The sequence below is a fragment of the Mesocricetus auratus genome, unplaced genomic scaffold, assembly GCF_017639785.1.
Source record: "Mesocricetus auratus isolate SY011 unplaced genomic scaffold, BCM_Maur_2.0 Super-Scaffold_4256, whole genome shotgun sequence".
Lineage (NCBI taxonomy): Eukaryota > Metazoa > Chordata > Mammalia > Rodentia > Cricetidae > Mesocricetus > Mesocricetus auratus.
The window spans coordinates 15383381-15404697 of NW_024429182.1; the positions used below are offsets into that span (position 1 = coordinate 15383381).

Genomic DNA, 21317 nt, shown 5'->3' on the forward strand with positions numbered 1-21317 from the left:
CAGATAAAACAGGACCTAAGTGGAACTCAGGAGTCAGTATCAGCGATATGATTGGTTACTGTCAGGAAAGACTAGAGGTGTTCAGGACAAACGAAACTGACGACAACATGAGAAGGCAGTGTTCAGTGTCGTGTCCCACACCTGTAAACACTGTATTCAGTACAGGCAGAGGTAGGATAATAGTTAAAAGTTTAGCCAAACCCACAGAGCTACAGAGGCAAGACCCTATCAGAAGAGAGATGGGCGAGTTCAAATCCTGAAGGTCTAGTGTGCCACCCTAGGAAGCTTGTCCTTTCTCCTGAGGGCTATAAAGACAACTCATGTGTTTTAAGCGTTGATATGTATGCTCAGATTCATATTAGGAGTATATTGCGCACAGGGCTTAGGATTCTCAGGGGCACCAAGTAACCCAAGCCTATCATATTCCTTGAACATCTGTCCGTCCCTTGCAAATACCTAACTCCAAAGCGCGAAGGCTACTCCTTACCCACGGAACTGAATCTGGTGTTGGGGGAAAACAGAATTGCTGAAGCTGGGAGAGCACAGCCCCGGAAAACTGATAGTGCAGAGTGTGAATCCGAGCGCCCACATCTTTGAAGAGCACCCAGCCTAAGGCCAGAGAGCCACTGGAAGATCCCTTTTATTTTGGCAAGGGTGGGAATTGGCATCGTTGTTACTTGTCCAAGGTCACTGAGGAAAAGAAGGTGCTGTATACTATTTTGATTTTTCTCGTTCCAAACCCTGTTTTCTCCAAGTTATCTTCGTTAGGGGAAAAAGAAAAAGATGTGATGGGGGCGGGGGCATATTGAAAAGAGAAATTACCCTTCCAAAGTGGCAGAGTAGGGAGCAAAGCGATGGTCAGAAAGAAAGTGGAGAGGCGGACGAGGTCTGGAACGGAGACAAAGAGTGGAAAGACGGACAGCGACAAGTGGAGAAAATCGGCCAAACAAGCGGCAACAAAATGTGAGCGCTGAGGCTCGGCGGCCGGGTTCGCCGTCCCACATGGCGCTCCCGCAGCCCTCTCCCCAGGCACTGCTTCACGTCGCTCCGAGTAGAGCCCAAGCCCTCAATTCGCCACCAACCGGGGTGGACTCCGGCCGCTACGCCGACCACTGTAACTTTGAACTGGAGCGTCCCAGCTGCAGCGCGATCCCGGCCACGTGGGGAGGGGGCGTTGTTCTGTTGCTGGCAGACGCTTGTGATTGGTCAGAGGGCGGGGTTCTTGGCTGCCCGCCGGCAGGACCCCTCCCCACTAAGGCGGGACCTGAGGGTTCACAGCTGGAAAGGGAGGAGCCAGGACGGCGCAGCTGGAAAGGGGCGGGGCCTAGGGCGCGCCTGGAGCCGCGGCGGGCTGGGGGCGCCCTGGGCTGCCATAAAGTGAATGGGCGCCGGCGGGGGGTGGCACTGCACCGTGAGGCTCACTCCCTGCTCCGCTAGCCTGGGAGCGCCTAGCGGAGCGGCCGCCCGGGAGCAGGGGGGCGGCCCCCACCCGGCAGGGTGCCTGGCCCCTGGCCCCTGCCTGCGCTCCAGAACGCAGTCGCCGCCGCCGCCGCCACCACCGAGAGTCTGCCTGCTGCGGGACGCACTGTGAGTGCTTGACCATGCGGGGGACAGGAGCTCTGGGGACCGGAGAGCCAAGACTGGTCCCGGGACTCCGAAAAGGGAATCTGGGGCGGTTAAACTCTGGTGTTTGGGGAACCGGTCAAGACTGGAAAGGTGTACTGCAGCCCCCGGGCTGGGACATGGGAGAAGGGAAACTCCGGGTAAGGACCTGGGGGACCGGGAAGATTAAGGGACCCGGAGAGAAGCCGAAGAACTGCACGGATCGCAGAGCAGAGTCTAGAAACCTTTACCAGAAAGCACCCTGGTATCTAGGGGAAGGAGGCAAGCGGCCAAAAGGTGATAGGGGTAGCAGAGGCCGTGGCCAGCTTAGGCGAGGGCAGCGTGACGGTCGTCCAGCGTAATGGCAACAGGCGGCGCCCAGCGCCCCACCGCCCGGGCTCAGACATACTCTAGAGGCTGGAAGTAGGGGTGCTCATAGTAGCTCATGCTTCTCTTCCCAGCTGCTCCGCAGTTGGAATAGGAGCTGTATTGCAAGAGTAGCTACTGGGTCAGATGGCCGCTGAGAGCTACATAGGGCCGAGACTGCCAGATCAACGCGACAAAACTGACGGGCCTGTCGTGGGGTGTCGGGATCTGAACGGGTCCAGATCTGGAGCCGCCCCAGAATCCGACAGAATGTCAGCGGCACGTGGGGTCTGGAGCGGACAGAATGTCTGGGGTGGCAAAATGGGTCTCTCCAGAACAGACAATGTGTCCAGTAGTGGTGGACAGAATGTCCCTGGCCGACTGGCATGTTCACCTATCCGGCGGTGCTTGCCCAGCTGCAGTTTGTGCAATGGGGTCGGCTCAGGGGGGTCTCCTGAAATCCCAGTTCCCAGTTTGCAAACTTCTGTCCTCCCTGCCTATTGGACCTGAAGGGAGCAGGGGGAGTAAAAGATGCAGCCTGGCCTTGGGGCAGGGCGCCTCTGCGAGACAACCCGGCTCTAGTTCACACAGACCAGGGAATCAATAGACTTCCACAATCCAAATTTGAGGAAAGAATCGAGACCAACAAAGGAAAGAAAAAGCCATAGGTGCCTCAGCAGCGGATCGGTGACCATTCTTCACCCACGAGCCCCTGAGAGTCTCAGTTCCCCCACAGACTCTCCGAGTCAACCGTTACATCTTCTCCCCTGCCCCAACCCCCTTCTAACCCAAATTCCAGTACAGCCGACCAGATGCCCTCATACTCCTGGTCTGGTTGTTAACCCACTCAAGACTCCTTGACCGACAAAAACCTACCAAATAAGAAAATTGTAGTCATTTCATAAAGCAAACCCTGCCTTCCCGAGAGAAGGGAAAGGGAAAAGGAGGAAGATGAATCCGCTCTGTGGCCCCACATGATACCAGCAGCATCCTCTCAGTCTCGTCAGGATCCTTCTCCTGTCCTATCTCAATGTCCCGTCTGCTTCTTTCTGACTGAGGGAGAGTCCTGACTCCTCTGGGTCAGTACAATGATCACCCTCCAGAGCCTCCAACTCTAACTAGAGTCCAGTTGAGCAGAAGGGAACCCCGAATCCATGCCTGTGAACAAGACAACTCAGCTGGGGAGTGAGAATTCGGGAGGATAAGTGCAAAGCACTGTTAGCAGTGAGTAGCCTTAGAAAGTCCACTCTTCTCATCCTCTACCCGTCAGTGAAGTATAGTTCTTACTTCTCAGGCTCCTGCCTCCGCTCCTCAGAGCTCAAGTTTACTTAGGTACTGGCTAAGACCGTGTTTCTCTTCTTTTATTTGTCTCTTGCTCTCCTTGATAAATATAGCCTCATGCTGCAGCTACTTCCGTCATGTTCTCATATACATTTTAGGGGCTTGTGTTCCCATTGCTTTTGAAAAAAATCACTGAGACTATGCAGAAAATGACGGACTCCATGTCAGGGAAGAAATAAAGAGGGCATTATGGTTATTTGAAAATCCAAGCTTCAGCTTTCATCAAAAAGACAAAAAAAAAGCATCATAATAAAGGTGATTGGGGGGGAGCAAAAACAGAACTTTTTTCTACCCTGGCATGAAACCATGTAGCTGAGTGCAAGGCTGATCAGTAAGTAGCTCTTAGGGAGGATGCTATGGGCCTAGAGAAGTCAGAGAACAGATCTGGGAGTATGGCTTATTGGGAGAGTACTTGCATAGCATACCCAAGGTCCTGGGCTCCAAAGAGAGGGACAGGGAGAGAGGGAACCGAACCGGGAGAGCTGCTAGGAAAGAGTAATCGACAGTTCGGGTGAACTAGGAAGAAAACCTATAGCACAATGAAAGACCTAAACGAGCAGAGAACTTGCTGAGATTCTGAAACCGGAGATGATGGGGGTGGGGGCTTTAGAACTGGAGAATTACAAGCTTGGGGTAAGTAGGAAAATGTGCTCTGGTACAGTGGACAGCTAACTTCCAGGGTTCATTTTCAGAGAAGCAGCAGAGGCAGAAACAGAATCTTTCAGGGCTCCAGAGGATCAGCTCATGTCAGTCACTAATGGTTGCAGTATGGAGGACAGACAAGAAAAAGAGCAGAACGCGGTTCAAACCTCTTGGTTCTGTACAACCTAGGACAATTTCCTGCCTTCTTGGAGATAAGCAGGGATGGACATTCCTGCCACTCAGGGACCTGTGAGAGTTAAATGAAACTTATCAATCATGACAGAAGAAAGCTTCTTGTAAATGGAGAAACACCAGAAGAAGACTTGCTATTATTCTGCCCAAACTGCAATCCCCATGACCATAACATCTTTCTTCAGGAGGCAGGGTCTTCTGCCTTGGAGTAGCCTGATCATGTCCTTGATTCAGCCACAGCCAGGTTCGTAAGGGTAGATGGAACACCTTCTCTGGAGTTCCTGTGTCAGCCATCACCCCCGTCCCTCTCTGGGAACATGAGGATTCCCCATATGTCTTAACCTCTCTAGCCTGATCTGAACTCTGCCTGTCTGCTACTTAAGAATGTCGGTGAGAGCTGAGGACCCACGTCCTCAAGGCGAAATGACTAAAGCTGAACTGCAGTGAGTGAGGGATGGGAGCCATCAGAGCTTTTCTTCCCCAATCATTTTAACTGATGCTTGCTACAGTATGGGAGAGGGAGAAGACAGCCAGCCAAAAGGACCTACTAGGTCCTGAGCTTCAGAGGACCTACAGTGTGTGCAGTTATTGACAATGGCCTGTAAGAGTGACAGGGAGGAAAAAGAAAAGAGGGCAGAAGTTAAGAGAGCTCTGGAAAGAGAGACATAAATGATTTGCAAGCCTCTCCCCACATCTCCTTTCCCATTTTCCTTCTTCAAGACCACCTTTAATTTTGTGTTTGTCTGTAACAGAGTCTCCTTATGTAGCCCAGGTTGGCCTTGATCTGGAAACTTCCTGCCTCAGCCCCTTCCTTATAAATCTGTTTCCCCTTTCCTGTCTCTCCCCAGCCCGACCCATTCTAGTTACCACTGCAAATCAAAGTCACAAAGATGCTACTTCTGTATGTCACTTGCTACTGGCAAGCCTTAAACTTACCAGTGGCTCGTAGTTTGCAGTGATGCTTGGAGCCGAGGCTGTGAATGCTGTGCAGGAACAGAAGAGTGACAGGTTGCTTGTGGCCCACCTTCCCTATGTGGCGATGCTACTTTAAGACTGGGGTTGTAAATGTGCATATGCCTTGTGAAAACGGGTACGAAATCAACTTGAAGTCTCAAAATGAAGCCAGAGGGGCTAGGGACAAGTAGCTTAGTGGAGGCAGAGTGTTTGCCTAGCACGTACAAGGGGCCTGGTTCAGGCCTGAACATAGGAAAAGTAAGTAAGATAAAGACGGAGATCTCAAGAAATTTCATATAAGTTGCTACCATTTCACACCCTGCCTCTGTATGGTCTCCCTATATAGCCCACACTGGGGAGGATTTGAGCCCTTGATCTTCCTGCCTCAGCCTTCCCAGTGCTGGGATTGCAGGCATGTGTGACCACACCCTGAATTTAGGATCTTTTTCCCACAGAGAGGCCAAGAACACTCCAGCTTTGACTGTGTCAAGTCTGAACCAGCACTTGCCTCCCATCAGGGGCCTCCTCAGTCTAAGCCCTTTTTCCTACTGGTTCCTCATGTCCCACATTAAGCCTTTGATCAAATGAGGTTCTATATCACCCTTTAAACACTCCCAACAGTTATTTTAGAAGGCCCCTATCCCTTCTCTTCCTCCACATCACTCTAACCCTTGATACCTCTTTATATGGACTCCCATATCTGATCTCCACCACCTAAGGGTTAGACCCACAGACTCCATTCTCCCATCATATGTTCTGTTTGCCCACCCCCCCCCACTGTAAGCAAGTTAAAGTTTGAGGACCGCAGTGCTTGGCCCTCTTTGCACACATGTGGTGCTTGATAAAAGAAGGAGCGAGGGATGGACACTGAGATGCGTGCGTGGTTGTTTCTCTGACCTCTGATTCTCTGCGTTGATGACTTTAGTCCATCAAGTTATCCCTGCCTCCCCTGAGCCGCTGGGCTTCACCTCGAAGCTGTGAGCAGATCAAGAGGCGTCTGCTCCCCTTTGCATGCTGGGATTTAGCAGACCAGAGTCTGGGTGCTGTGTACCCCAGGAGACTAGAAGGCTATCTCCATTCCAGGGTTCCGCTTCAGCTCTAGTTACGGCACAGCACGGTACTAGTTTAGGACCTTGGTTTTCACCTGTTCCCAGGTTACTATTTGCTGAGTAGAGTCATAGACCACAACCCATCTCTGTTTCTCTCCTCCCTCATCCACGCCCTGTAAGATGAGGATTTTCTACCACGCCTTCCATGCTGTACTCCTACTTCAGTGATTGCTATTTCAACTTATCTTGGGTTTTCCCAGTGGCCTTGCTTTACTCCTGGCTTTTGGGCTATAAGAAGGTTCCATGATAGTTTCCTTCTTACTATGGGCTGTGTCCATTGGTAACCACAGGGACCTATGATCTGGCCTTTGCCTTAATATCTCCTGGATATTCTGTTGTTGCTCGTCCATTACAGACTTACAGTACTTTGGAATCAAAAGACACCAGCACTTCTATTTTCTCTAGGCCTGGGCTAGTCACCATGATGCCAGTGAAGTCCAGGCCTTGCATCTCCAGCAAAGTGTGCTCCAAAAGAGTGGGAGTAGACGGCCAAGCCCTCTTGGAGCTAGATTCCTCTCCACGGCTATCTATGTTTGTCCCTGCCAGCATCAACCAGTCATGAAGCTTCCACACCACTGCATGCCTCTCCCTTCCCACCGAGGGAGACCAAGTCCCTGGCCCCTGGCCCAGCTCCCCAGCTTCCTGACCTCTAGCAGTTTGGGGGAGCTTAATCCTTAGTCAGCCTGTCTCCAACTCAGATAACAACTTGGCGCCCCCAGCCTTTGCCTGACCGGCCCACCCGGACATGAGGCTGCCTGCCTGAGTTCTGTGCTCCCGTTTTCAGCCCTTCCTACCCTGGCGTTTGTGCGCACGCCTTCTCTCTGCAGTGTCGCAGAGTGCCTCCCAGTCCCTCTCACCGTAGCTGTGGACTCAGTCAAGTCCCAGACAGCTTCATCCTTCCTTTACCAGTCCCTGACGACTGAGGCTCCCCCTTGCATTCCTTAGCCGTTTTGGTGTTTCTTTAGGACTGAGCCCTGTGTCCCTCACTGACGTGCAGTGTCTCCCTAGTATTCACAGGATGACTTTGTCATTGAGACAGAGTCTGTGGAGGTGAGCCACCCAAGCAAGGGAGACTAATTCAGTGCTCAGCTTCTGAAGGAACTAGAAAAATATTGTGAATGGTATTTTAATGTACATTATATGTTATTTGAAACTTATAACAATTGCTTCTGGTGGTGGTCAATCGGTGTGGTGCCTGTCAGTGGGCAAACGCTGGAGAGGTAAGACAGGAGGATCATGAGACAGGAGGAAGCCCAAGCTATACTTTGGAGCTAGGGATGTAGGTCAATTGGCAGAGTGCTTGCCTGAAATGAATGAAGTCCTGGGTTTGATTCCCTGCACCACATAAACTGGGTATGGTGGTGGCATATACCTTTAATCCCAGCACTTAGGAGGTAGAAACAGCAGGACCAGAAGTTCAAGGTCATTCTAGCCTGTAAGTGAGCCAAAGGCCATCCTGGGCCACATGAGACTCTATCTCAAAAAACAGATAGATAGACAGATAGATAGATAGATAGATACATACATACATACATACATACATAATCTAATAATGAAGGCAGCATCATGGGCACACACCTGTAAATCCTAGCACCTGGTAGGAAGATCACAAGTTTGAGGCCAACCTGTGCTACATAGCAATACCCCATCTGGAGGTGAAAGAAAAAAAAATGAAGGCAAGCAGAGAGGGGATCATGATCTCCCTCTTAGAGATGATGAATTACTTGCCAAGGATACATAGTAAGTTAGGGGTTAGCAGGACATGAACCTAGATCTTCTGACTCCAAACCTAATTCCTTAGGCCCATAACAGATTACCTCCCTACCTGATCCCCCAGCATTCTCATGCCTTCTTACTCAGCCAAGCTGCTTCTCTCTAATAGCCACTAAGTGAAGAACATCATTCCCTGGTCCCTTGGCCTCCTCCTCCCCCACACAGAGTTCTGAACTCCTGGGACTGAGAGAGCTGAGGTTCAGAGGGGCCAGGGAGGGGAAGGGAGGGGGGAGGGGGATGGCTAACTCCAAAACAGCCCAGGCAGCTGTCCCTGTCAGAGAGAGAGAGGAGACTGTGTGACGGTGTGTGTCTGTCTGCCTGGATGTGGGAGAGCATGTGTGGGAGAGCGCGTGTTTCTGGGCCTCTAGCTTCAAGTCCAAGTGCTCATTGTGTCTAAGCCAGGCCTGTGTGTGTCTGCACTTGTGTCTGCCTGTCTCTGAGAACACACAGCTTGAACCCAGCCCTGTCTGTTGCTCTGGCTGCTGTCCTCTTCCCCTGGCCTCCTTCTACTGAAATAGAGGATGAAATCAAGACCCGGGTATGGAATGCCAGGGGAAGGGGGGGCTTGGAAAACTAGGAGTCTGCTGCCCAAACAGACTGGAAGGATGAATGGCAGCAGAGGGATGTAGCTCTCCCTGCAGGCAGACCTCACTGTCCCTTTCTCCCAGTTCTGTGCTGCTTCTGTGGCTTCTGGAAAAGGAAACAGCGTGGTTTGAATTTCAAGGTCAAATGAATCTGAAGGAAGGGCAGGCTGCAGGGCACCTCGGTTTCCAGCTCTAAGCTCCTCCCAAGTCTTTCCAGAAAGTTGTGAAGAGGTGCTAGTCAGACTGTCACAGGTCCCTGCAAGGCCATCTCCATTCCAGTGGAGAGCTGTCGGGTCTAAACTCTCCATTTCCAGGCCTCTGGCCCCTGCTCTGAGACCTGGGAAGGAAGGTAAACTAAGAACACTTACACCGCTGGCCCGACTTCTTCCCTCCTTCCTGGGTTCCCTCTAGTCTTGCTCACCTCTCTTACCCCAGCAGAAAGTCCAAGATCACGACTCTTATGCCAGCAGAAGAGCCAGGATTGTTTTCAGCTTCTGCTTGACCTCTGTCCTACTGTCACCCTGGCTTGGGGTGGGGCACAGCTGTGCTCTCAGAGCTGGCTGAAGGGGGCATTACCATGTACAAACACTGGCCATTGTCCATCTGTACACCCTTGAGAAAGGCTCTTAATAAATTCAGATCAGCCAAGTGATGCTCATCTCGATCTGGGATAATCCATCACATTAATGCCTCCCCGTGTAGCCTGCACTATGTGCCTGATGATGGGGAGAAGGTGTTGGAGACAGAGATCCCACACACATACCTAGCTCTCTCCTCCTATCCTATCCTGGTTTCTGTTTTCTGCCCTAGAGGCTCCTGGAATCAAGAGCACCAGTACTATCCCTTTCCTTTCCTTTCCTTCTCTCAGGAAACGTCTTGGGAGAGATCACCAGGAGGAGGACTGCAGGGGAACCCTCCACAGGGACCCAGGCAGCCTCCTTGACAAGGTCAGGCTAGGTTTTGGATAGGAATACTAGCAGGAAGTATAAGCGTGTGTGTGTGTGTGTGTGTGTGTGTGTGTGTGTGTGTGTGTGTGTGTGTGAAGGAATCCATATATACTGCCTGGAATGGTGAGAGGAGAGAGGCTGGGCATGAGGCACAGGAATGACCAGTGGGAGATGGATGTCTTAGACAAGCAAAGGAGCAGAAGGGGCCTAAGTGGTTTTCTATTTTTCCTTTTTTAAACAAGTTTTAGATATTATCTATTTGTGTTTACTTTGTGTGACTGTTTTACCTGCATGGAGACAAGGCAAGGGTACTGGATCCCCTGGAACCAGAGCTACAGATGGTTATGAGCTGTCACGTAGATGCTGGGAATCGAACCAGATCCTTGTCAAGAGCAAGTGCTTTTGGTCACTGAGCCATCTCTCCAGTCCCAACACAAACGTGGTTTTCAAACTTTGTTTTGACATGAAACATTTTATTCAAACAAAATCCTTTCATAAAACATAAATAACCCAAACATGCAGAATTGCCCTACTGCTAAAGCAGACCTAAGGGGATTCAAGATGGAGTTCTAGTGAAAGTCCCACGGCGCTTCTGCAGAGGGCTCCAAGGAACACAATTTGAAAAAGCCTCTTCCAGAGTCCACAGATCTAGTTCAGGTCCTAAATGTACAAGTCATAGGCTCAGTGACTTAGTTGAGTTACTTTGGTTCTTAGGTTCCACCTATGAAACGACTGAGCCAGGTGGATCATCCTTAATCTCGGTGTCGGTGTCTGAACCCTGGATTTCTCTGAATCCCAAGTTTGGAGGTACATTTCCAGTTACAAGCTTATTTTTTTAATTTTATTTTGTTTATGTGTATGGGTATTTTATCTGCATGTATGCGTACACACCAGAAGAGGGCATCGGATCCCATGGAACTACAATTCTAGCTGATGGTGGGCCACCATGTGGGTGCTGGGAATTGAACTCAGGACCTCTGGAAGGGCAAGCAATGCTCTGAATTAGCGAGCCATTTCCCCAGCCTGCAGTTTCAGAGCTTTTGGATTGGAGATGCTCTACTAGAAATTTTTTGTGGACATGTGTACGTGTTTGTGTATATGAAGGCGCACACATGTTTGTGTGTATGAAGGTGAGCACGCACATACATGTGAAAGCATATGAGATCAGCATTGTCTCTTCCTCATCATTCCACGGCATCTTCTTGAGTTTCTCCTTGAACTCTGAGCTGGCCAAGTCAGCTTGACTGGCTGGCAAGCAAAATTCTGGGCCCTCCTGTTTCTGTCTCCCCAGGGCTGGGGCTACAGGGTGGTGCTACGTGGGTGCTAAGAAATCAAGTTCAGTTCCTCATGCTTGTGTCACAGGTACTGTACCAAGTGAGTCACCCCTTGTGTTTTGAGACAGGGTCTCAAGTAACCACGACTGGCCTTAGAGTCCAGACCCTCTCTCTACCTTCTGGCACTGTAGATCTAACATTACACACCAGGCTCTAAACAAATACATTTTTAAAAATAAAATTGAAAAAAGAAAAAAACCTTTAAAGTCGGGCAGTGGTGGTGTTGCATGCCTTTAATCCCAGCACTTGGGAGGCCCAGGAAGGCTGATCTCTATGAGTCTGAGGCCAGCCTGGTCGTGAGCAGACATTCCAGGACAGCCTAGGGCTACACAGAGAAACTCTGTCCGAAAACAAACTGGAAAATAAGTAAAACTGAAACTTAGCTGGGCATGGTAACACAGGCCTGTAATTTCAGCATTCAAAGGTAAAGGCAGGAAGATCACAGACTAGGGCTAGCCTGAGCTACAAAATGGAATAGCTGTGGCACTAAACATGGGCCCAACAGTAATGCGTCTGTTGTCTCTATGTGCGCATAAAACCTCACGTGCACCTTCTCATTTGGCTTCACTTTCTCGACTCTTCGTTGCTTTTAGATTTATTTTCAGTGTACGGGTGACTTTCCTGCGTGTATGTCTGCACCCGAGTGCCTAGCCCCTGGGGAGGGCAGAAGGTCGTGAGCTGCCAGTCTTGTGGGCGCGGAGCCATCTCTCCACACTATGCTAGAGCGCACCGTTCGAGATGGCTCTGTCAGTGGATGAGAGAAGAGGCAAGAACGTTGTGGGGAAACCCCATCAGGAGTCTGATAACCCCATGGTTTTGTTGTTATTTGTTTTGTTTGAGACAGGGTCTTGCTGTGTATTCTTGGCTGGCCTGGTGCTCACAATGTAGGGTACGCTAGGCTCGAACTTGAGGGCGATCTTCCTGCTTCTGCCTCTTGACTACTAGGATCCCACCACGTCAGGGTGGCCATGAGTCCCTGGTGTTTGCCTCTATTAACTTGATCTGTGTCTTTTCATTCCTCTAGAGTCCTCCCTCCATGGAGTTCGGGCTGCTCAGTGAGGCAGAGGCTCGGAGCCCTGCACTGTCTCTGTCAGATGCAGGCACTCCACACCCTCCTCTCCCGGAACATGGCTGCAAGGGCCAGGAGCACAGTGGTGAGCGCGCCCCCTTCTGGGGGTGGAGGAGAAAACAGTTTAGCCTGGATGGGTGTGTGGGATCCAGAGTGGCCCATCTGGGTGGGAGCCAGCCAGAGTTGGAGGAATTCCTTGAGGTCCCAGAGCCAGAGGATCCGCACAGACCCTAGCTCCCTGTGACCTGTCTCATTCTGCGCCCCAGACTCGGAGAAGGCCTCGGCCTCACTGCCGGGGGGCTCCCCCGAGGACGGCTCGCTGAAGAAGAAGCAGCGGCGACAGCGCACGCACTTCACCAGCCAGCAGCTGCAGGAGCTGGAGGCCACCTTCCAGAGGAATCGCTACCCCGACATGAGCACTCGCGAAGAGATCGCCGTGTGGACCAACCTCACCGAGGCCCGCGTGCGGGTATGCCTCCGCCTGACCCGCAGCCCTCACTTGCAAGCACCTCGCTCTCGCCGGGGCCCCCAAGTAGCTGGCAGCTCTGGGGTGCGGGCCCCACGTCGGGTCCAGTTCCTGCCCGGGGATCCCTACCTTCCAGGTGCCTTGCCTGCCACTCCCTATCAAGCGATTCCTCGCCGGGACCAGGGCTCACCTTCTCCTTGGGTCTCTTTGATCCGGAGCTGCGCCCCCCTCTCCCCCGCCAGGCCCTGCGGCCTCCGGCTTCTCTTCTCGGGGCCCCTGGCTCTGTGCGCCCCTCCCTGCTAGCCTGCATCCCCCTCTGATCTTCCCCGCCCGGACTCGATCCCACTCTGGGTGGCCCACTCCGCAGCCGGCCGCGTGCCCTGACAGCCGATTTCTCCGACGCCCGCAGGTGTGGTTCAAGAACCGACGCGCCAAGTGGCGGAAGCGGGAGCGCAGCCAGCAGGCGGAGCTGTGCAAGGGTGGCTTCGCAGCCCCGCTCGGGGGCCTGGTTCCACCCTACGAGGAGGTGTACCCGGGCTACTCGTACGGCAACTGGCCGCCCAAGGCGCTCGCCCCGCCGCTCGCCGCCAAGACCTTCCCGTTCGCTTTCAACTCGGTCAACGTGGGGCCTCTGGCTTCGCAGCCTGTATTCTCACCACCCAGCTCCATCGCCGCCTCCATGGTGCCCTCGGCCGCCGCTGCTCCGGGCACCGTACCGGGCCCCGGAGCCTTGCAGGGCCTGGGCGGGGCACCCCCGGGCCTGGCTCCAGCCGCCGTGTCCTCCGGGGCAGTGTCCTGCCCTTACGCCTCGGCAGCCGCGGCCGCCGCTGCGGCCGCCTCCTCCCCCTACGTGTACCGGGACCCGTGTAACTCGAGCCTGGCTAGCCTGCGGCTCAAAGCCAAACAGCACGCCTCTTTCAGCTACCCCGCCGTGCCCGGGCCGCCTCCGGCCGCCAACCTCAGCCCCTGCCAGTACGCGGTGGAACGGCCGGTGTGAGCCGCAGGTCTGTGATCATCCCCGAGGGCGGGGCGGTAATTCACAGCCTCCCCGGACAGGGGTCGCCTAAACTGGCTTGCCCTCGTCCCAGGGTCTGAGAGGGGTGCGTGGGCACCCGGGGAGGGGCGGCAGGCTCTGAAGAGGGCCTTTCCCCTCACAGCCCCGAGGGCTGGTCTGGCCCCTAAACGGAGACCGCGCCCCCGGGACTAAGGCCAGGAACAGGGACCAGCTAGCTCCCCCAGGGCCAATTCATCCTTGGCCCATCCCGCCTTCTCGAGACTTCCCCTATCCCGTTTTCAAAGATCAATGAAATAAACGTGCGCGGACTGTCAACGGCCTGATGATTCAGACTTGCGGTTGAGCCCTCCTTCCCTTCATCCTTCCCATTGTCCAAAAGGACCGGAGCGAGCCTCCAGGCTTCTCAGGCTCCGCTCTCACTCCTTTCGTCCAGGATGGGGAAGCAGGGATTCCTGGAGTAGAGGGATAGTGAAGCTTGGGTGACCAGCTAGTTGACGGAAATCGTCCTATGCTGGTGCTGCGACGCCACCTCGTGGTCTCAGGGAGGACAGCTGGTAGGTCTGGTCTCCCGATGCTTTCTTTCAGGGATCTATTTTTCAAAAATTTAGAAGTCTATGATTTTAGCACTTGTTTCTCACTGTTCCTTTCAGAGGCTTGGACCTCTAACGGCAATAAAATTCTAGTCTGTGACAGACATTTACTGAGCGCCGACCAGGCCTAGGATTCTTATTGAGTGTCTGTGTGCCTCTCCATCCACACGCCCTCAGGTTTCCCACAGGCAGGTCACCATCAGCAGCCTTCCCCCACCACAGAGTCCACTTATCCCCTCTGGAACCACAAACCCTCAAAATGATGTTGACCTCTTTAATTTAAAAAAACAGAGCAAGAAAAGAAAGAGTCCTAAATATAAATATAAATAACTCAGTTTGAAGGGCCTCAGTCCTATCCCTTCCTAGGGTTTGGTTGGCCTTGACACTAAAGGTGGAAAGTTCAAAGCACACCCTATTCCAAGGGTGACATCTCTTGGTGGTCATAGCTCCCTGCCACTTTGGGGGTACATGTCCCATGGGGAAAGTCATACAGGGAGGGCACCCTAGTCATTCTCCCACACCTAACCCTTAGTGCCATGGAGGAGAGTCTGAGGCTGCATCTTTCTTTCCAGCCCTATTGGCTCTTGGGCCTGGCTTTGCCCTTGGGCCTGAGGTAGGCTTGCTGGAAGAAGTGAGCAAACAGGATGAAATAGGTCCCGTACAACACGAAGGACCAGAAAAAGTGTTCCATTGTCATGTGGCACCCTTTTTCCTGCCTCCAGATGTAATTCAGGATGCCAAAGATGGTTCCCATGACCATCTGCAGGATCTGCAAGCTGGTGATGACCATGGGGAGCATGCTGGGGTGTTTCACTTTGGCAGCTTTCAGAGTGTAGTAGGTGTACATGATGGAATGTACACCCAGGTTCATGGTCATGAACCAGCCGCCCGAAGGCACTCTGTTCTTGAATCCAAAGCTTGTGAATAGCAGCACTGTGCTGTGGTGGTACCAGTGCACTAAGATGAGTGGGCGCTTTCGCAGGATGATGAAGGCCGTGTCTCCTAGGAGACGGGGAGTCAGCTGGCATACCTCGCAGTGCTGGGACCCTCCCGTACCCTGGGTGTGGGAACACATCAGGAATTCTCGGGGTGGGGGAGGGAATATATTGTTGGGACCTAGGGGTAGGGAGGAGACTCTCCACGTGATGGGTAAAAGGAGGGCTCTGAGGAGGAACGCAAGTCACTGGGCACCAGAGACAAAGCCTCCATACTCACCGAGTTCAACAATCTTGCTGAGAACAAAGAGACAGGACCAGAATTTGACTATGGTATCATCAGTGTAGGCGGAAAAGCACACAGTTTGCTTGAGGCCCCGTGTAAATAGCAGTGTTCCCATATACTTCCAAATCCTCACTGTACCCAGGATACTGGAGTGAGATAGAACACAAGGGTATAAGGCCCATCCCCAGAGTGAGCCCACCCCCAACTCAGTCTCATCTGGACCAGCTCTCTAAGCTCCGTCACCTCCTTACCCTTCCAAAGTGGGTGGTTCCAGCTTTTGAGATCCTGGGGCCAATCTGATAGCTCTAACAACTATTCTCAGGGAGATAAGAGTTGAGAAAAAGCCAATCAACAGGGGGGAGAGGTGAGACCAAGTCAAGAACGGGGTTCTTGAGTTGGGGTGAGAGCCAGAAGAAAAGAGAGGCAGGACAGGAAGGACATGGGAAGCAGGGGCTGGGGGATTACTGCTGGTCTTTGAAGAGGAATTCAGGAACTAAGACATTTAAGGCTAGAGAAACTCGTTGGATGTATCGATTTCATGAATAAGAGAGGAATGGAGTAGAGCCTAGCATCTGTATTCCCAGGCCGTGGAAGGACAGTTGCAGTGAGTTTGAGGCCAGCCTGGGTTCCAGAGTGGCAATTAGAGCAGTTTTGGATGCAGCTGGAGAGGCTGTCTGTAAAAGCAAGCATTGTTAGCCGGGCGGGCGGTGGTGGCACACGACTTTAATCCCAGCACTCAGGAGGCAGAGGCAGGCGGATCTCTGTGAGTTCCAGGCCAGCCTGGTCTACAGAGCTAGCTCCAGGATAGCCAAAAGTTTTTGTTATATAGTGAAACCCTGTCTGGAAAAACCTAAATAAATAAACAGGTACAGAACAGAGGCTGCCACCTTGAGCCCAAGAAAGGAGGAACGCAAAGCAGTGTGGAACAGAAGTCAGTGCAGCTGAGGGTTTTAGATCAGGGATGAAAGAAACAGGTGCAGGCGCTGGAGAGCGGGCAGGGCGTGGGGCGGGGCAGTGCCTTACCTGAACATGGCTAGACAGAAGGACCAGAGCACGAGAGGCCCCTGCAAGCTGAAGCCCTTCCGTGTTCTCATGTAGCTCTGGCCCACAATGATGAGCAACAGATAGACGACAACTATGAGGAAAGAGCTGACCCTGGAGGGCAGAGAGGAGCGACTCACTAGTGGGCCCTGCTTAGTGGAAAGGCCACTCACCTCCCTCAAGGGACTCCTCCAGACCAGAGTCCCATCAGTGCGGCGTTTTGGCTTCCTTGTTTGTGTGAGGACACGGGGTTGGGAGATACATTAGCAGTATTCACAGGTATGAAGTACCTAGCACAGGGTAGGTAGGAGCTATATGCAGGGTTTCTCAGTGGAGATGGGGGCAGATGACAGCTGTCTGCCCCCAGCCAATAACTACTCCGTCCAGGCTGTGATGTAAGGGAGTGTAGCAACACCTTCTGCCCGTTTGGCTAATGGCAAATTGATTGAACAACAAAAAACAGCCCACAGAACGTGCCTGGGGAGGTTTGGGGGTAATACAGAGAACCTTGGGAAATCTTGGAAAGGGTTCCCAACTTTGTAGCAATCTTCACAGCAGTAAAGATGGGACATTTGGGGAACCTGATAATTGTGTAGGACAGGCTGACCCCAGGCACCTGCACAGGCAGGTCCTTTCTCTCTGAGAGCATCTAAATGCGCTCATTCAGGTTAACCTCATTCCACAGCTGTAGTTGTCATTTTTCCCTTTCGTCTCCGCCCACATCCCTCTCCCCATCTTCTCACTTCTGGATCCTTTCTTCCAGCTCTAATCTCTTTGAAATGTACCTTGAAGGACAGAGCGGGGGTCAAGGGGTGGGAGTGGAGGGTAGGAGCCAGTACCGTAGCTTTCACTCCCTGTTTCCACTCCCCTCAAAGCAGCGAGCCGGTCCTTCCCCCTCACCGGGTCTCACCAGTACTCCTCCAAAAAGGGCCGTAAGTTCTGAGACATCTCGAAGTTATAAGGTTGGACCAGCTCCGCTTTCAAACCATGCGAGAAATTCATGGATGTGGCCATTTCGGTTTTGCAGAGGACGAGGTTCAGAGCTTGGGGTGGGGGCTGAGTTCCAGCCAAGAGAGCCGAAGATGGAGTGGGTTTCAGGACCGGACGAAGAAAGGACTTGTGCGCAGGAAGAAGGACCCCAGAGCCTGGCACGTGCGCTGCTGACCAGCCCGCTCGCGCTGGGGTTGCGGCGGCTGGCTGAATATATAGCCAATTACTAACTGGGGGACCAAGGCTGTGCAAGACCAACTCCCGCCCTCAGCAGCTATCCAATCATAGCCAAGAATCGTCTCTGTCCCGCCCTCTGGGTCTCATCCGCATCCTCCTCTCTGACTGAGCCTCCTCAAGGGCACCTCCCCCCATGAACCAAGCATGCCCCAAATCCAGCAGTAGTCCCTCACTCCTCCCAATTCCTCCCTCCTTTCTCTTTTCTTTTTCTTTTTCTTTTTTTTTAGTTCCATCAGCTGCTCCAGGTTGACTCATAAACACCCCCTGCTCCAATCCTTGATTTCACTGAACACCCAGGCAGACCAGTCCTCTGGCACAAGCAGCCGTGGACATTGCCTCATTTTGTTTTTATATTCACCTACTTGGCAGTGAAGATAAAGCAGGGTACTCTCGGTCACTGGTGCCCACTTCCAGAGACTGGGGGTCAATTTCCTTGTGAAACCCAGCCTGAGATAAGGACAAGCAAGCTAGGTCATGAAGAATGTCTCAGGTCACTTCTGTCTCCCAGCTTTGAATCTATGCTTGCAGGAGGAAGGAGATGAATTTAATGAATTTTACTGTGGAGTTGTTAATGCTAATATTTGAGGAGGCGGCACTCAAGCTGTTAGGGTTTCTTTATAGTTTCCTGAACTGTCTACTCTGACGCCCAGTAAAAACTTTGGAGAGAAAAATGAGGTCACCCTCTGGGCTCTGTCTTCAGGTACAGGAGACGCTCCCAAGGGTGACCCAATGAACATCTTAAGTCTGAACTTGTCTAATGGAATCTACTCCTACACCGATGTATACGTCCCTGTGAGCAAAATGCTTTGAAACTTGTAAGACAGTGGCTGTATCTTGTTTCACTCCTGGCTTTATGAAAGGGAGGGAAAAACTAGAAGACTTGAGAATACTTTGTAAGGAGACAGCAATCTCCCAAAGTGCAAAGAAAAAGAAATATGAAGCCGGGCGGTGGTGGCACACGCTTTTAATCTGGGGAGGCAGAGGCAGGTGGATCTCTGTGAGTTCGAGGCCAACCTGGTCCATAGAGCTAGTTCCAGGACAATCCAGGCTGTCACACAAGAGAAACCCTGTCTTGAAAAGAATGGAAGAAGGAGAGAGAGAGGGAAAGGAAGGGAAGGAGGAGGAGGAGGGAGGGAGGGAGGAAAGAAAAAAAGAAAGAAGGAAAGAAAGGGAGAAAGAAAGGAAGGAAGGAAGAAAGAAACAGGGAAAGAGAAATATTTAAGGGTCTGGAGAGATGATTCCATTAAGAGCATTTGTGCAACCATGAGAACCTGAGTTCAGATCCTAATACCACATAACAAGTCAGTGTCCTGTCCTGCCCACCTGTAACCCCAGGTTGTGGGGACAGAGATAAAAAGGATTGCTGGACTTGCTGGCTGCCAGCCTAGCAAAGTATCACAAAAGTGGGCCTCAAAGGAATAACTCCTACACTTTTATACACCACGTTCACTCACACACACACACAGAAATTTCATTTTTAAAAAATATTCAAGCCAGGTAGTGGTAGTGCACACTTTTAATCCCAGCACTTGGGAGGCAGAGGCAGGCGATCTCTGTGAGTTCGGGACCAGTCTGATGGACAGCCAGGGCTACACAGAAAAACCCTGTCTGGAAAAACCGAATATGTACGTATGTATGTATGTATGTATGTATTTTTTTTACTGGTCTAGAGAGATGGCTCAATGGTTAACAGTACTTACTGTTTGCTCTTCCAGAAAGACATGGGTTCAATTCCCAGCATCCACATGGCAGCTCTCAACTGGCAGTTCCAAGAGATCTGACACCCTTACACAAACATACATGCAGGTAAAACACCACATAAAAATGAATAAAATGTTAATTAAAGACGTTTATTTGCATTTATGTGTATATTTCTGTGTTAAATGTATGCACAGGTGCCCTTCCAGGCCAGCTACACTTCCTGGCTACAATGAACTGCCCATCACGGATGCTGGGAATTGAACGCCAGTCCTCTGGAAGAGCAGGCAGTGCTCTTAGCCACTGAACCATCCCTCCAGCCCCCAAAGCAGTTTGGGTTTTTGTTTGTTTTGTTGGTTGATTTGGTTTGGTTTGGTTTTTGGTTTTTCGAGACAGGGATTCTCTGTATTGCTTTGGAGCCTGTCCTGGTACTCTCTCTGGCAAAGCAGTCTTTAAAAACAAAATATCCAGCGGGGTGGTGGCAGTGCACACCTTAAATCCCAGCACTCCAGAGGCAGAGGCAGAGGCAGACAGATCTCTGAGTTTGAGGCCAGACTGGTCTACAGAGAGTTCCAGGACAGCCCAGGCTATTACACAGAGAAACCCTGTCTCAAAAAACAAATATAACAATAATAAATAAACTATATGGGGCTCTCTTACGAGAGGAGGAAGTGGGGAGATTCACCGCTTCCATCTACATGACCTCTCGCCTGGTTAGTGCTGCTGCCCACTGCTGAGGACACATTAACTGGTTACTACAGCCTTCTTTAGCACAGTATATCTCTTTCTTTGTTGCACTGAAATCAGAAAAGCCGTTCCGAAACCTGGCTGTTCACCAGGCTCATGAGCCCCAACCCTAGACATTTCCTTAGATAACCTGTCCAGTCATCCAGAAGAAAGTTCTGTCACATCTGTAAAATGGAAATAATATCCTCTTCAGAAGATCATGTGAAACCCTGTGTTAAAGAGCATTACACAGCTGGGGGTAGCAGCTTATGCTTTTAAAAATAATTTATTTAACTTTATTTTATGTGCACTGGTATGAAGGTGTCAGATCCCAGGGAAATGGAGTTACAGACAGTGTGGGTGCTGGGATTTGAACCCAAGTCCTCTGGAAAAGCAGCTAGTGTTCTTAGTCACTGAGCTACCTCTCCAGCCTGAGGTGTTTTTCTAAAAGGAAAGTTGTGATTGGAGAATGTGTTTAGAATCTTCTGATAGGTTTAGCAACACTGAATTATATACTTAAAAATGATGAAGACAGCAAATGTTATCACAATTTAAAAACTTTAAGGGAGAGTCATGAAATGGACATAGAGTTTTAAGTACAGCAAATGAACAATGACTATGCATAACACATAAAGAACATATTCATGCCAGGCAGTGGTGACACACACCTTTAATCCCAGCACTCAGGAGGCAGAGCGAGCAGATCTCTGTGAGTCTGAGGTCAGTCATCTACATAGTGAGCTCCAGGACTGGTTCCAAAGCTACAGAGAAGCCCTGTCTCAAAAAACAACAAAACAAAACAAACACCATATTCATAGCTCTATCAACAACTTCTGGTGTATGGCTATGAACACCATTTCACATGTTCTGGCCCTTCCAAGTCCCCCTCTTCCTCTTTGGATGTGTTGTTAGACAAGATCTTACTATATGGTTCATGTTATTCTTGGCCATGCTCCTCCTGCCTCAGCCTCCTGAATGCTGGGACCACAGGCATGCACCATCAGTCTTGCCTATCCAGAAAGGTCTTTCTAAAACACCTCAGACATGCCTGTAATCCTGCGCACTTGAGAGGCAGAGGTCAGAGGAACAGCCTGGACTTCATAGCAAGAATGGATTTCAGAAACAAGAAAGCACATGTCAATTAGCTCATTGTTATTCCTTTTTGTATGTGTCTGTGTAGGTGTGTGTGACACGTGTAGTGTTCATGTGGGTGAACACATGGAGGCGCTCATGTAGATGCTCGCATGTGTGTCTACAGGAGCAAGTGCAACATTTTTGCATGTGTGTGCACATGCGCATAGAGACCAGAAGTTTACAGGAGTGTCAGTCTCCATTATCCCCATGTGACTTTTTTGAGTCATTGTCTTTTACTAAACTTGAAGCGTTGGTTTGGCTAGACTGGCTGACCGGTGAGCTCTGG

At 51.3% G+C, this 21317-nt stretch overlaps 2 protein-coding genes across 2 annotated transcripts; one reads left to right on the top strand and one right to left on the bottom strand.

Annotated features, from left to right (window-relative positions):
- Positions 1–1412: 1412 nt before the first annotated feature.
- On the top strand, positions 1413–13709 carry Pitx3 (paired like homeodomain 3). The gene is made up of 5 exons (XM_013112553.3): positions 1413–1587; positions 10225–10317; positions 11869–11998; positions 12180–12382; positions 12789–13709. The coding sequence occupies exons 3-5, from the start codon at positions 11881–11883 to the stop codon at positions 13374–13376; spliced, it is 909 nt and encodes a 302-aa protein (XP_012968007.1). The 5' UTR covers positions 1413–1587; positions 10225–10317; positions 11869–11880; the 3' UTR covers positions 13377–13709.
- Positions 13710–14244: 535 nt separating this feature from the next.
- On the bottom strand, positions 14245–17434 carry Elovl3 (ELOVL fatty acid elongase 3). The gene is made up of 4 exons (XM_040743681.1): positions 17157–17434; positions 16229–16360; positions 15200–15351; positions 14245–14986 (listed from the first exon to the last, which is right to left on the bottom strand). The coding sequence occupies exons 1-4, from the start codon at positions 17258–17260 to the stop codon at positions 14559–14561; spliced, it is 816 nt and encodes a 271-aa protein (XP_040599615.1). The 5' UTR covers positions 17261–17434; the 3' UTR covers positions 14245–14558.
- Positions 17435–21317: the final 3883 nt, after the last annotated feature.

Coding starts and splice junctions, on each gene's coding strand:
- Pitx3 (XM_013112553.3), top strand. CDS start 11,881: ATGGAGTTCGGGCTGCTCAGTGAGGCAGAGGCTCGGAGCCCTGCACTG. Junction 11,999..12,179: donor CAAGGGCCAGGAGCACAGTG/GTGAGCGCGCCC, acceptor TCTGCGCCCCAG/ACTCGGAGAAGGCCTCGGCC. Junction 12,383..12,788: donor TCACCGAGGCCCGCGTGCGG/GTATGCCTCCGC, acceptor CGACGCCCGCAG/GTGTGGTTCAAGAACCGACG.
- Elovl3 (XM_040743681.1), bottom strand. CDS start 17,260: ATGGCCACATCCATGAATTTCTCGCATGGTTTGAAAGCGGAGCTGGTC. Junction 16,361..17,156: donor CCCTTTTTGGAGGAGTACTG/GTGAGACCCGGT, acceptor TCTGCCCTCCAG/GGTCAGCTCTTTCCTCATAG. Junction 14,987..15,199: donor CAGCAAGATTGTTGAACTCG/GTGAGTATGGAG, acceptor CCCGTCTCCTAG/GAGACACGGCCTTCATCATC.